This window comes from Dromiciops gliroides, chromosome 5, assembly GCF_019393635.1.
Source record: "Dromiciops gliroides isolate mDroGli1 chromosome 5, mDroGli1.pri, whole genome shotgun sequence".
NCBI lineage: Eukaryota > Metazoa > Chordata > Mammalia > Microbiotheria > Microbiotheriidae > Dromiciops > Dromiciops gliroides.
In genome coordinates this window covers 58,106,197-58,122,155 of record NC_057865.1, presented here as the reverse complement: position 1 = coordinate 58,122,155, position 15,959 = coordinate 58,106,197, and the positions used below count along the sequence as shown (strand labels likewise).

The following is a 15,959-nucleotide window of genomic DNA, read 5'->3' as shown; positions in this document are numbered from 1 at the left end:
CCAGGGCCGGTGCTCTATCCACTGCACCACCTAGCTGCCCCCATCTTTGACTCTTAAATGCAGTTATTCCTATCATCAATAAAAAAGTTTTTGGCCTGGTCAATTTTCTCTAACAATACTAAAGTAATTCTAGCTACAGCTGAAGGATACTTCATGTATGTGAATCTTGTATACCTATAAATATCACCGACAGTCTAATTTGGCTTGCCAAAGGCTAAATTCCAACATAAATGCCTTTAAAATCTAGCGTCATTTCAATTTCATTCAACTTAATTGAATGCAATTCAATAAACCTTTATTAAGTACTTATCATATAGAATGTTTTATGCTAGAAGATAGAGCATGTATATCTGACTGGCTTCAAGTATAAAGAAAATTGTTAATTTTTTTCTTTTTCTCAGCTTTTTTTTTCTTCCAAAAATATCTACATGGTCATAAACTCTTGTCACTGAATCCATCACCACCATTATAAACTGTATATCATAACTTTCCACCTAACTTTCAGATGCTTCTCTGACCAATAAGCTTTACTTCCTTATTGTCCTTCCATATTCCTATACAATAGGTTTGTCAGGTAACCGACTTCCCAATTACTAAGGGCTAATTCCTTTACAGTTTCAAGCAGTTGGTGGGTTCAGATTATCTATGTCTTGTGAAAAAGTGACCAAAAATGTTTTAAGAATTTGGATGTGAAGCAATTTTTCTGCTTCATAAGATTAAGTTAGTATCATTTCTTTATACCAGCAGCTTATGTATGTATGCTGTGGGTTTTTTTTCCCCTTCTTGAAAAACTTGAAATTTATTTGGATTGGCTCAGTGAGTCTCCTTGGGCCCTGAGAAAATAAACTATTTACTTAAAAAGCTGTGTTCACAGACACAACTTAGATCAAAGTCTATTCTGTTCCTCTCCTTTCTTTCTATACTTTAGACTCTTTATACAATTCACTTGCCTTTTAAAGTTGTTTGTTGCTGCTTTTCCCCTACCACAACCCCCTTTCACTAAAAGTCACCTTATTGGGACAGCTACGTGGTGCAGTGACTAAAGCACCGACCCTGTATTCAGGAGTACCTGAGTTCAAATCCGGCCTCAGACACTTAGCACATACTAGCTGTGTGACCCTGGGCAATTCACTTAACCCCAATTGCCTTGCCAAAAAAAAAAAATCACCTTATTTTCTATCTCTCTTCATCTACAATGGCCATGCTGTTCCAGGGGCCCAGGATCTTGGACTTAGAGCTGCAAAGGATCTTCAAAGTCATCTGGGCTTATGGTATCACTTTATTAATGCAAAAACTGCAGATTAGAGCAGAAAAGTGACTTACCCTGGATCACATTTGTATTAATTGGCAAAACCAGGATTTGGATTACAAAGTCATCATTCTTTCTACTACATTTTTACTCTATTTTATTGATAGTCCCTGCTATCTTTAGATTTTCTTTTTTTAATTTTTTTATATCTTTAGATTTTCAATAAATTTTACCATCCTGCACTCTCCCCTTTTCTCAAACATTTTAATCAGACTCTCATTCACCTCAGCCCCATATTTAATTTATCTATTCACATTCTTACAATTGGTTATATTTTTCCAAAACATTTGAGTATTTAAAAAAAAAAAACTTTTCTTTTTCCCATTAATTGAGCCATTTCCCCTCTACTTGCTACTTTTTCAAAGAAAAGAATCAAAAACAGCAAATATCTAGACAATGACCTAGAGAAGTTAACTTTATCCTACCCTCAAAATAACCAAAATGCAATCTTCTTCTTTTGGGTAAATACAGAGTACTGACCAAGGTGTAGAAAATATCATCATAAGGGTATTATTCTCCTAACCCCAAATCTGGAAAGGATCACCTAGATGTATTGGGGAAAATATCCTTCCCTACTCCCAAAGGTCACAGATCAAGATTGAGGATGAATATACAGGCATTGCTTCTGGCTGACCACAGCTCTGCAGGATGTGCCTGGATGTGGCGGCAGGCCTTGAAAGCATTTTGCTCTCTCCTTCTACCTGAAGTCCACACCACCCTTGGCTCTCTGGTTACACATAGAGGTACGAGAACAAACAGAGGATGTGTATAATTCACAGGGAGAAATATATTGTTCACCACGTGGGAACGATGAGAAGAACTAACTCATTGCTTCCTTACATCCAGGCTTGCAAGAGATGAAACAGCAGGAAAATGATGAGGAAATGAAAGGAAACGACTTGAAGAAAAAGTAATCTTATCTTCAGTTAAGCCAAAGTCAGTTAATATAGTAAATCACCATGTAATTACTTGTGTACATGCCGATTCCCTCAATAAGTTGGATGCTCCTGGAGGTACTGTTTGGTCCACTGTGCTTCCCATATAGAATACACTTATCACAATTTACTGAATTAAAGTGAATTATGAATTCATAAACTTCTGATACTCTAGTGTTCTGTACAAGGAGAAAACAATACCATTCCAAATTGAGCTTTAGTAATTGTTTTTGGCCTTGGAATACATTTCTTTCCCTCTTATCTCAGAAGGCAAAGATCGATAATTGTTTTACTGTGATTACTATCTCCAATGACAGTGATAGAAACATCTCTATCATTTAGTAAGTAGCCTTTGACAGTTCATTGCCCTGCAGGGAAATTGGTGAAAATGTCTAAATATACCTGTGTTGGTCCTTGGATATCTGATACGCAGAAGCTATTACCAAGCTCTTAATCAAATGATATTCATCATTGTAGGATCATCCAGATCTTGTGTTCTACAACCTTAAAGAACTCATCATCACCTATACACATGTCATTATGAAACATAAGACTATGTCTTTAGTGGGTTATTGTATATCTAAAAGTTTTTGTGGATATTTCTGGTTTCTAGTATTCTCTAATACTAGAAATAAAAATAAATGATCTAACTTTAAAAGTGTGCTATTAGGGGGCGCAGTGGATAGAGCATTGACCCTGGATTTGGGAGGACCTGAGTTCAAGTCCAGCTTCAGACACTTGACACTTAACTAGCTGTGTGACGTTGGGCAAGTCACATAACCCCATATGCCTCACACACACAAAAGTGTGCTATTGTAACATTCTTGAAAGTTTGGATATAATATATTGTTAGCACTATTCAAGTATACAGTAGTTACGACCTGTACATTCTCAGCACACATAAAAGATCACACTCCTTGAAATGAAAATTGGGATGTTTGTGTCAAATATTAAGCAGCATTGTAACCCCCTTTTTGTAATAACATAGTAGTACAACCATGAAAACCAGGAAATATTCTGACACTTTATTTCGCAAACTTTGAGAGTGATATTTTTATCATGAAAACATTTTTTTCATTGCTTCCTCTTTTTGAAATCTGGACACCTACCAGACAATATAGATAAAAGCCAATCTGCCTTCCATCATATGTTTCTCTTTTTCAACTTCTTACTTGCCCTATATATTTTTTGAATGTGAGCAAAAAAAAAATCAGCATTTTAATCACACTGACTGTAAGTCTAGACTTTTCTAATATGCCCTACATAAGTCAAAATTTCTTCTACCTGAGCAGACAGCAAATTGTGTTTTTATCCAATTTTGATTCCCTTGCCCCTTCCACACCATATTTCCCATGCTAATTTAATGCCTACTGTTCTTAAATTGAACAAATGCAATTTCCTTCGTGGGCAATTAACTTTTAATTATTTTCAGGGGAACTCATTATTTTATTAGTACAAACAAGCAGTGGGAATGGAACACGCTAGCACCAAAATTGCACTTTTAATTTTTCCCCTAGCTTCCTAAAACATAGCCATCCGAAGAGACGGCATCACATCTGGATAATGAATAAAGGAACTTTCCGGATCACTCGGATAACCTGCAATAAGGGATATAAACAGATGTGATGTCAATTAATTCTCGTGATTTTTATCAAGCAAGTTTGCCAAATGATGTACAGATTAAAAGCAGACACAGGATATTCTGGCTCAAAAATCAAAGAAGCTTGAAGCAAAACCCCAATATTTCAGGTGGGAATTACTGCCACCATTACCCAGAGACTACGTCCAAATACATTTAAAGTTCAGAAAATAACAGTCAGGCTTCTAAATTGCATTCATGTCTAGCCTTCAAAACTGGACCATTGCCAAGAAACCAACTGATTACAACATTTAGAGAAGCCAAGAGCCAGGAAAAAAATAGAAATATGCTCTTCAACTGTTTTTTGAAATAGAGGAATTACATTCTTCTAGCATGTACAGAACCAGCAAGCCAAATTACATCCTTCCACAGAAATAAATGTAGCCTAAAAGTTTAGCAATGATTATTTTTCCCTCCTGGATAGGCTTTTAAACTTCTTTTTTTTCCTCTTTAAGTAATACTGAATTCATTCTCCACTTCTAGCCCTGATAGTCTTTTAAAACCCTACTTCTGGTAATAAGGAAAATGCTATCATGCTTTGTTGTACCACAACAAATTATTTCTAGCAGACCTATTATTCTCATTTAATACATAGAATCTTGATCATAAGCAAACACACTACTGTGTTACTTGGCTTTCTACAAAGCGGAAACTTTTTTTTTTTTTTGGCGGGGCAATGAGGGTTAGGTGACCTGCCCAGGGCCACACAGCTAGTAAGTGTCAAGTGTCTGAGGCTGGACTTGAACTCAGGTTCTCCTGAATCCAGGGCTAGTGCTCTATCCACTGCTCCACTTAGCTGCCCCAAAAGAGGAAACTTTTAAAAATCCCTAATGCCCTTTGAGTCTCAGATCAAGAGCTGCTTCCTCCATGAAGATGCTGTTACTCATCCCAGAAGGTAGTTAGTGTTCTTTCTGACCACCCCAAATGACTTTTTCTTCATTTTACATATATTTGTATTTACCAGAGTAGTATGAATTCAAAACTTGTCTCAAGAGGTCAGCTAGGTGGTACAGTAGTTTTTTCACTTAACCCTCATTGCCCAACCAAAAAACAAAACAAAACAAAAACGAAACAAAAAACCTTGCCTCAAACCTTTACTAGCTATATAAACTTAGGCATGCTACTTCTCTGCGTTCTGTTCCCCATCTATAAAAGGGGAGTCATAATAGTATCCACTTTCCAGAACTGTTGTGAGGATCAAATGACTCAATGCTTATGAAGTTCTATGAAAACCTTGATGAGGTACATAAATATTACTACTACCAGTACCAGTACCAGAACTAGTACTACTACCAGTACCAGTACCGCTACTACCACCACCACCACCACCACCACCACCACCACCACCACCACTACTACCACTACTACTACTACTGATGTTGTCATCTCACTCTAACCACCTAATAGAATGTAAGTTCTATGAAGGCAGGGTTTGGAACTATTTTGGTTTTGTCTTTATGTTTCTAGCATTTTGTGTAATACCTGGCAATAGTAGGCAATTGATAAATTCTTAATAAATTAAATTGTGTTGTATAACACAACAATCAACTAAAAAGTTAGCAACAAGCTGTACATTATTATTATTATTAATTTTTTTTTTGGTGAGGCAGTTGAGGTTAAGTGACTTGCCTAGGGTCACACAGCTAGTAAGTGTTAAGTGTCTGAGGCCGGGTTTGAACTCAGGTCCTCCTGAATCCAGGGCCAGTGCTCTATCCACTGTACCACCTAGCTGCCCCTGTACATTATTTAAAATAATTTCCATTTATTTAACAAATGAAAATCTTCCTTCTCACCCTCCTGCCTCCTCAGTCCCACTGAGTAAAAAAGAGAAAAGTCCCTATTAATTACAAACATTTCACAAAATACATTTCCGCAATGGTCTTGTGTGTGTGTGTATGTGTGTGCATATGTAGACACATATTAATGTATATACAATCATACATATATAGATATATCTATCTCTGTTTCTCAATCTGAACTGAGTATTTCACTTCTTTTGTGAGGAGGTACTTAACACGTTGCATCATGAATCCTCATAGCTCTTCATTGTGTTGATCAGAATTCCCAAGCTTGTCAAAGTTGTTTGTTTTTACAATAATCATATGAATTTATTTTTCTGATTCTGTTCACTTTACTCTGATCAATTCATCCAAATCTTTTCTCTGAAACCATACCATTCCTAATTTCTTACACTACAGTAGCACAGCATATCACTTTCATATACTATGACTTGTCCAGCTATTCTCCTACTGAGGGGGATACCCTTGGTTTCCATGTTTTTTCTGCCATCCCAAAAGAAGTTGTCATAAATGTTTGTACATATGAGTCCTTTAGTGGCAGTGCTGGGTCAAAGGCTGTAAAGAGTTTAGTAACATAAATGGGGCAATAGTTCCAAACTGTTTTCTAGAATTGTTGGAACTGTTCATGGTTCCACTAGCAGTACAATTTACATGTTTTCCTACAGCCCATACCAAATTTGTCATTTTTCTTTTTTGTCACTTTTATCAATCTAATAGGTCTGAGATGAATCCTCAAAATCGTTTTAATTTTTTTTTAATTATTAGTAACTCGAATCATTTCTTTCTTTCTTTCTTTTTCTTTTTTTGCAGGGCAATGGGGGTTAAGTGACTTGCTCAGGGTCACATAGCTAGTAAGTGTCAAGTGTCTGAGGCCGGATTTGAACTCAGGTACTCCTGAATCCAGGGCTGGTGCTTTATCCACTGCACCACCTAGCTGCCCCCAAATCATTTCTTTCAGACATTTACTGATAGCTTACATTTCTTCTTCTGAAAAATGCATGTTTCTTTCCTTTAACTATCTGTTTAAGAATTCCAAGACCACTTAGCCCTTGAAGAATATTCTTTTAAGTTTGAATCCATCCCCCATGTGTCTTAGAAATGAAAATGTTATAGAGAAATTTATTGTAAAGATTTTTCCTCATTTACCTGATTAATTATATTTTGAAGAGTAATTCTAAAGTTATGTGTAATAAAATATGACATATGATGCAAATTCTAAAAGTGATTTTATTCGATAAAAAGTTAGTCAAAAGCATTAAGCACTTGTGAAAACTCCTTAAATCATTGATATTACTAGGATAATATTGAAACAAATGGATTATATGAAACTTCAAATTAAATGATGTTTTGTGTAATTCGATGTAGCTAGCATATCTACAAAACTGCTTGTTTTTTATTTTTTCAACTTAAAAATATTGGAAGCAACTTAGTTTATCACTTTCTAAACCATAATATTTTATTTTAATGACAACCCATTTGGATTTTGATGAACAAAACTATTTTTATAATAATTTGGTGTAACCAAAATGGGGGCAGACAGTTTTTAAGAGTTTTAGCATATACGTGAGATAGTAGTCACATGATCCTTAAGTGAAAACCACCAAGGGGGTTCTTAGACACTTACTTCACATGTCTTTGTGACTATGACAGTTTCAGAAGCAACCCAATTTTTTACACCATTATGGAAAAGATGTTTCATATTATCATAATATTTGAAATTTATGCAGCAATTTAAGGTTCATTAATCTCTATACATAATCTCACTTAACCATCAATCCAATGCAGTCAGGCAGATATTAGAGTTATTATAATCATCCTGATTTTTTAAGATGCAAAAACAAAGACTTGGAGAGGTACCTGAGACCATAGTCAGTAAAACTCATAGGCAGAATTGAAAGGAACCCTAAACATTCTTTACTATACTGCCTTTATTTTCGAGATAGGAAACTGAGTGCCATTTGTGATGAACTTTATGCCATTTAATGGCTAAAAAGTTGGAAAGGAGATCCCATAAGGGAGTCTGGAGAACTTGTTTAGTTCAGACTTCTGTAATAATTGACAACGATTTTCTGGTCTGCTCTATTTCCTCATTTTTGCTGACAAAATAAACTAAAAACCCAACCTTTGTCTCTTGCCAACAATAAGAAACATCAGCTGTTTTCTCTCCCTTTGTTCCTCATAACTGGGTCCTGCAATAGTAAAGCATTCCAATTAGTCTCATTTGTATAAAATATATCCTTCATGGTCTTGAACTTGGAGAAATGGAACAAAAGCTAACTTTTGTCAAGGACAAAAGCGCACATTTTATAAAGTCCACAACTCATCTAAACTTTATAATTTGGTCTTTCCAATGCAAAGAGTCTTTAAGAACCTTATTTATCTGTTATTTTGAAATAATAGCCTCTATTAATTGTCCTCTATCACTCTGATATTTTTGCCAAAATTCAATTTCTCTGCATCACTTGGCTGCTTCCTGTAAATGCATGTCTCTCCCAATCTACAGTCCAAAAAAAAAAATCCCTTGATTTTATCATTTCTTCTAGGTGTCATCCTCTATGTCTCCTTTTCCTAACTAAATTCCTTTAGAAAGCCACCTATATTTGGTGTCTCCCTTTCTCCCCTCATTGGATTTTGACCCTCTAAACAAATGTCTCAGTATAAAGTCACAAGTGACCTCTTTGTTGTGAAATCTGATGGGAAAGTGTGCAACAGACTTTTGAGGGGATGATTGGTATCAGCTATTATTACCATGCCACTTTAGTAAATACACCTCACCGAAGTCTAGATAAGGTCAATTGATTAATTGATTTCAACTAATGATTATGGGGGAAAGCAAAACCATGGGAATTCATGAGCTATAACATTAGAGAAAATAACTCCTACCCCCAAAGGTGCTTTAGAACCTAGTGTGGAGATCTGACCTCTGAGCTCAGGGGACCCAGAATTGTGAGTATGGTTTGAAAGCATGGTTCCAGAGCCTGAACAATATCTAAAAACAAACAAACAAACAAAAAACAACCCAAGGGTCTCTCCTACATCCTACCATCCCTTCAAACTATTGTCCTATATATCTCATCACCTTCTCAGCCAAATTTCTTGAGAAATCTAATTGTGCTCACTGCCTACACTAACCTTCTCAAACCTTGATAATCTAGCTGGTTTCTTACATCACTCGACAGAAAATATTCTCTTCAGAGTTATCCATTATCTCTTAATTTCCAAATTTGATATTTTTCCAGTGCTAAACCTTTTCAACTACTTCCTGAGACAGACACTGCTGAGCATCCTCCCCTACTTCTTAGTCTCTCTCTTCTCTATAGCTTTTCATGAGGCCAGTTCGCTTACCACCTTGTCTGACAGCTCAATCCATTTCAGTATTCTTTGCTGGGTCATTATATCATACCACCTGTGGGTCATACCACAGGTTCTCTCTCAGGCCCTCTTCTCCATCTATAGCTTCTATTTTGGTAACTACATCAGTTGTTGTGGGTTTAATGAACATCTCTCTGTGATGGAATACAATTGTGCTAAATGAGGATGATTTCAGAAAGGCCTACAAAGACTTATAGGAACTGATGCATAGTGAAGTGAACAGAACCAGGAGAATGTTGTGCACAGTGACAGCAATATTGCTTGATGAAGAACTGTGAATGCCTTAACTACTCTCAGCAGTACAATGATTCAAGATATTCCCAAGGACTAATGATAAAACATACTACCTGCCTTCAAAGAAAGAACTAATATTGATTGAACACAGACTGAAGAATGCTATCTTTCTTTTTTTCTTTCCTTCCTTCCTTCCTTCCTTCCTTCCTTCCTTCCTTCCTTCCTTTTTCTTCCTTCCTTCCTTCCTTTTTTTATTTGAGCCTTCTTACACAAAATGACTAATATGGTGATGTTTTACATAATTGCACATTTATAACGTATATCTAATTGCTTATCACCTGAGGGAGGGGGTAGGGGAAGGAGGGTTTAAATATAGAACTCAAAAATTTTAATTGTTTATTTAAAAAAACCCCAATATTATGATGTTAGTAAAAGACAACACATTTGCTGCTAACAAATATTTTCATTATAGAATTAGGTATATTTTTATTATTTCATTATTGTCAATCATTTAATAATAATTAGACTAAATTATGAAAATATGCAAAAGCTGTCCTGGCCATTGTCAAGGATGTAAATAATTACACACACGAATGTACATACAGGCACACAGATACATATACATAAGGCAGCTAGGTGGTACAGTGGATGGAGCTCACCGAAGTTGCGAAGACCTGAGTTCAAATCTAGTCTCATACACATACTAGCAGTGTGACCCTGAGGAAGTCATTTTAACCCTGTTTGCCTCAGTTCCCTCATCTACAAAATGAGTTGGAGAAGGAAATGGAAAACCACTCTAGCATTTTTTTTTTTTTTGCAGGGCAATGGGGCTTAAGTGACTTGCCCAAGGTCACAAAGCTAGTAAGTGTCAAGTGTCTGAGGCCGGATTTGAACCCAGGAACTCCTGAATCCAGGGCCGGTGCTTTATCCACTGCGCCACCTAGCTGCCCCTCACTCTAGTATTTTTGCCAAGGAAAACCCTAATGGGGTCATAAAGAATCTGATAACACTAAAAAGACTCAACAACAACAACAACAAACAACCCATACATACATATGAATAAAGAATTCAATGGTTGCTTTTCCATCTTTTATATTTATTTCCTTCATACAGTGCTTTCATCTACATGGGCAAACCCCCCAAGGATGCTGAGAAATTACACAGTGAATGAAAAGAGCCAGACTGGGTACTTTAGCCCCTCAATAACAACATCCTTTTGTTGTTGTTGTTGTGTTTTGCTTTGTTTCATTTCCCTCAATTATTTGCATAACCACCTCATTTTCCAATTTTACTTTGTTTATGCACAGACAGAATAAATGATCAGGCTTGGCAGCATGAACATTTCTAAAGACATAGCTTTCAGAAGAAGAGAGAAAAGTGAAAGTTTTCTTTAATGGTGGAAGTGAGCTGTCAGAGAAGAAAAAATATTTAGGGTTCGTATGGCTTATTCTTCCATCTTATAGAAAATGTGTCGTAGAAGAATAAGTAGTTCAAAAAAGAGAAGGATTTCTTTTTTTTAGTGAGGCAATTGGGGTTAAGTGACTTGCCCAGGGTCACACACCTAGTAATTGTCAAGTGTCTGAGGCTGGATTTGAACTCAGGTCCTCCTGAATCCAGGGCCAGTGCTGTATCCACTGTGCCACCTAGCTGCCCCAAGATAAGGATTTTTTAAACTTATAAATACAAACAATGGGCAAGTACTATTTCTCTGTTTTTATATTTTTAGTTCAGTTAAGAACCATGATTTCATCAGTGTAGGGAATTCTCAGTGGAAAAATTCCCTATAGCAATGCAGATCAATACAAATTCTCTGTGACTTAAGATTCTTAATGTTGCCTTAAGTTTGACAAATGAAGTGAATTGCTCAGCATCCTATAGGTGGAATGTGTGTCAGAGACAGGGTGTGTTCCAAGGTATCTCAAGCCAGATCCCTCTCTACTTTGGCACATTGACTCTCACATTAAACCTATTTGCAATTTTCTTCATTTAATTTTCTCTAATTTTACCATGCATGAATGATTTTCACTTTTGGGTCTTCTGAAAATACAAAGAAAATAGAATACCTCTTAAAGGGAATTTCAATTTATCATTAACAAATAAGGTACACCGTGGCTTAGGGAATTCTGCCTAGTGTCCTCAGCCCAACTTTAGAATGAATAGCATACATTGTGGTTCTAAATCACTTAAACTGAGGTGTTTTTGTTTTTGTTTTGTTTTTTTTGTGGGGCAATGGGGGTTAAGTGACTTGCCCAGGGTCACATAGCTAGTAAGTGTCAAATGTCTGAGGCCGGATTTGAACTCAGGTACTCCTGAATCCAAGGCCAGTGCTTTTATCCACTGTGCCACCTAGCCGCCTCTTAAACTGAGTTTTTGTAATGAGTTTGTGTGGGTAGAACTCTACAAAAGAGGAATAAGATTACTTTATTTTCCCTGAGAACTGATTAAAAATGCCTTTTTGCTAGAGAATTCAACTTCACCTTATGGTAACAACCAGTAATTGATTTCCATCCATGGAAGAACACAGGAAAAGGAGAAAAGAGGGAGTGAAGGAGAGAGGGAGAGGGAACTAGAGAGGGAGAGAGAAAAGAATGTGAAGGTTCAAAATTTTGGCCATTTAGGATAATACTTCTCTCGTTTTTTTTAAATTTCATAAGAAATATATTAAATTCATGGAAATGCTGTCTGGCAGTAAAACTAAATTCTTTAAGCCATTAGTCTAAGGAGAAATGAATAAAATGTGGTAGGGAAATTAAGGAGAACAAAAGTGCAATGAGCCATAGATGAATCAATTAATTAACAGGATTCAATACATGTATAATTAGGCTCCTGAATATTTCTATTTTTCCTAGTTAAACTTTTTAGTTTATGTTTGGGTCTTTATAAGGTTTTACATGGAAACATATTGAAAATCAATTTTGAAATTATTAGTAAAAATTGAATTCCCCCCTCATCACTTAGTATTACAGAATATATATATTTTAAAACATAGCTTCCTTAAATTCTATTTCTTCATTTTCTATATTAATGTTATGACAGTTTTAAAACTAAGGGAGCTTTGCATCTTTCTCTAGGATCATATATTCAAATACTTTAATTTTAAAAATGAATATAAATGAAGTGCAAAATATTGGTCCTCCATTTATTGTGACATATACACACATATAGAATTATATACATAAATAAATGTATTTATAAATATATTTACATAAACACATAAATACAAATTATGTTTGTATTTATGTGTGTATATGTACATATACACACATAAATATGTGCAGTTTTTTTTCATTTCCTTTTCTTACCTGAGAGAACATGTTTACAAAAAAATAAACTAGATCCAGCATCAATCAGAAAGCTCATGAAATGAGTTTGTCACAAAAGTGGCATGTCTCAGCATTACTGTTTATAAGAAGTCTGGTGTGCTGCTTTAAGCTTAATTCTTCAGGAAACTCTTCATATCATGATACATTCCGCCCCCAAAAAGATGTCCTGTGGTGCCTCATCTTAACATAGAAGCAACACTAAGTTTTTAAAGGTTTTGTTGACAGCAGTCCTGCTCCTTTCCAAGGACCAGTATAGCGGGTTATGAAGACTTTTCGTACTAAGATTAGACATTAAGAATGGTCTTTGTATAGCAACTCACAAAACATTTCAACAAGATAATAAAAGAATACAATATTTGGATCTCTTTGGTAATCAAATAAATGGATGAAGCTAGTCACTAATGTAACTAGAATACAATGGAAATTCTGGAGGTAACTCAAGAAACTAAAATTATAAATGATTCCAGGTTCTTCATTTCATATCAGCCCCACAAACCGTTTGTCAAATGTGGTTGAATTATGTTAAATCAAATTATACTTTTAATAAGGCTAATGAAATGCTCTTTATTTCATTATTTGAGAGTTTTTTCCGAAGAGAAAATTACTGATCCTAATCTATAGGACACAAAAGCCAATAGTAGTAAGAATTTTTTAAATATAGTTTTACTCACAATGCTACCCTGGTTTTATAGGGTCAGGAAATAAGGATTGCCTCATAAAACTTGGAGAGCACAGTTGTCATTTTCTCCTTTACACTTGGGTAGCTTATGAACTGTTCCTGGACCTGCCTTCATTCCCCATTTCTCCCCTGCTGCAAATGCAGCAGCAAAAGCATACTGAGCTCACAATGGTCATAATGGAAAATCCAAAGTTGCCTTAATTAACTGCTTAATGTGGCTGCACTATTCCTCTTTGGCAGATAAGCAGGTTTTACAGTTTTCTCCCTTTTCACTCACTGCTGACAATGAGATTCTCTCTGACACCAGTGAGTTGTGCAATTTAAGTCTCAGCCCCATAGGTCACTTGGTTAGAACATGATGCCAATAAGGCCAGCATCAAAGGTTTCATTCCTAAGTAGGCCAGCAGTTTTCAATCTGCCGCACACTTATGGATAGCACCTCTAACCCTGGCCAGTCATCCCTCCGATATGAGTCATGACGTGAAGTAGGTAGAAAAAAGTATGTAGGCTAAACACAAATCCATCACTTTTACAAAAACAAGAACAACAAAAACTACCCCAAACCTCAAGCCAATCTTTTACAGAAAATGAAGTGAAAATGTGAATAGACTGTAATAATAATAGACTGTAAGTAATAAACTGTAATAATAATAACTTGCATTTGCAAAGCACATTAAGATTTGCAGACCATTTCACAAATACTAACTTATTCTCACAACAAACCCTGGGATTTAAACGCAATTATTTTTCTCAGTTTACACGGGCAGTCTGAATGATGTTAAGTGACATGCCTAGGATCACACAGCTAGTGTCTGAGGTTAGATTTGAGTTCAGGTCTTCCTTATTACAAGTCCAGCACTATCTCTATTGTGACACTCTGATGAAGGATATTTTCATTACTGTTATTGTTGGGTAATTTAAATTCGATGATAATTGTGATTTTAAATCAGATTTTTATTTCTTTTCTGTATTTGAAAAAAGTCTGAAAATTAAGGGCCAGTAAATATATTGAAAGTCACACTAGTAAAAGCAAAAGTTGATGGACTTCTTTAATTTCTACAAAAAAACAAAAACAAAAGAACAAACACCCAAACTCAAGCCCTAGACAATAGATTGTTTGATGTTATCAATGAAATCACTCTACAAGGAAAAATCTGAATGTTAATATAGTTTTCCTCAGAATGCTGCAATGCTTCCACAAGTTCAGGAAATGAAGAACGCTTCATAAAGCTTAGAGAACTTGGAGTGGCAACAGCATTGGTAGGGGGATTTTCTCAATTGGGCATTCTCTATACTAATAAAATCCTCTTCCTGGATGACTCCAGATGTAGGAGGGTAGTTAATTAAATTGCTGACTTTCCTTTCCTCACTATATTTCATTTTTAAACTTAGTATTATACCATATGCACAAATTCACAAACATCCAAATTCATAAGCCTCAGAGGAAGACAGGAAGAAACCAGGTTTGGTTATTTTATTACCTTTGGAGTTTGCTACACCAGCTGCAGTTGAACCCAATCTGAGAAGAGACACAAGGCCCACAGCTATTAAATTGGAGGCAAGCTTAAAAAAAAAGAAAGGAAAAAAAAAACTTGTCAAAGAACACAGTTGTATATTAAAACAACAACCACAAAAATAAAATAAAATAAAATTCCTTAAATACATTCAAGAGGTCAAAATATTTCTGGATCCCTAGTGTAAGGTTAGAAAGTGTTAATTTGATTTCTTAGACACCCCGGAGAAATGTCACAACTTTAGATTTAACAATCTTTTCTTTTTCATTCACTTAGCCAGGTAACTTACTGGGTAGTGGGGTCATCTCCACAGCTGAAACATTGGTTATCTTCCCCATCTGGAGCTCTACTCGGTGGTATTCATAAATTGTTCTCCTTCGAACATCTACCAGAACAGGAAAAAAAAAAAAAAGAATTGCGAAAAGAAAAAATAACCTCTGAGTGTTTTCTCAGTATATCTCGTGAAGCAAATTATATCTTATAAAATAGTCAGTGGATATAGAAGTGATGCTAATTTCCATCTGTTATACATTTAAGTCCAAGTCTTTTCACAGGATAAGATCTATTTGGTCTCTTTAGAGTTATTTTAGGAGCCTTTTTCCCATTAAGAAATTTATGAAAATTCTGAGTATAATCTCAAACAGTTCACTAACTCATTTAGGTAGAATCCCAATAGTTTATTTTCCTCAATCATAATCACATTTCAGATTCCTGCCTTCTCAGATTTATGTCTCCTTAAGATTTTCACAGTGAAGGTTCCAAACTAAAGTGGTTCTTCTTTTTTCCCCCCTTTTAAAATGATATTTTATTTATTTTTTAAATAGAATTTTATTTTAACTAATTTATGTAAAGACAAATTTTCAGATTCATTAAAAATCTTGAGTTCCAAATTTTCTCCCTTTCCTTCTTTCCACTTTCCTAAAGCAATTTGATATAGGTTATATATGCGTAACCACAATGTGTTTTAATACATTTCCATATAAGACATGTTGTAAAAGTAAATCCTACATAAAATAAAGAAAATGAATATAGTATGTTTTGATCAACATTCACACTCTATCAGTTATTTCTCTGGATATGAATGTCAATTTTCCTCACAAGACCTTTGGAATTGATTTGGACCATTGTATTGCTGAGAAGAGTTAAGTCATGCAT

General features: G+C 35.4%; 1 protein-coding gene across 2 annotated transcripts in view; it reads right to left on the bottom strand.

Annotated features, from left to right (window-relative positions):
* Positions 1–15,959, bottom strand: part of PLXDC2 (plexin domain containing 2) — a 501,202-nt gene that overhangs the window by 94,908 nt on the left and 390,335 nt on the right. For both annotated transcript variants that reach the window (XM_043966481.1, XM_043966482.1), the window contains exons 8-9: positions 15,094–15,189; positions 14,772–14,853 (exon numbers count right to left, since the gene is read on the bottom strand). In XM_043966481.1, the coding sequence (XP_043822416.1) occupies positions 14,772–14,853; positions 15,094–15,189 (178 nt within the window). The remainder of the gene's footprint in view (positions 1–14,771; positions 14,854–15,093; positions 15,190–15,959) is intronic.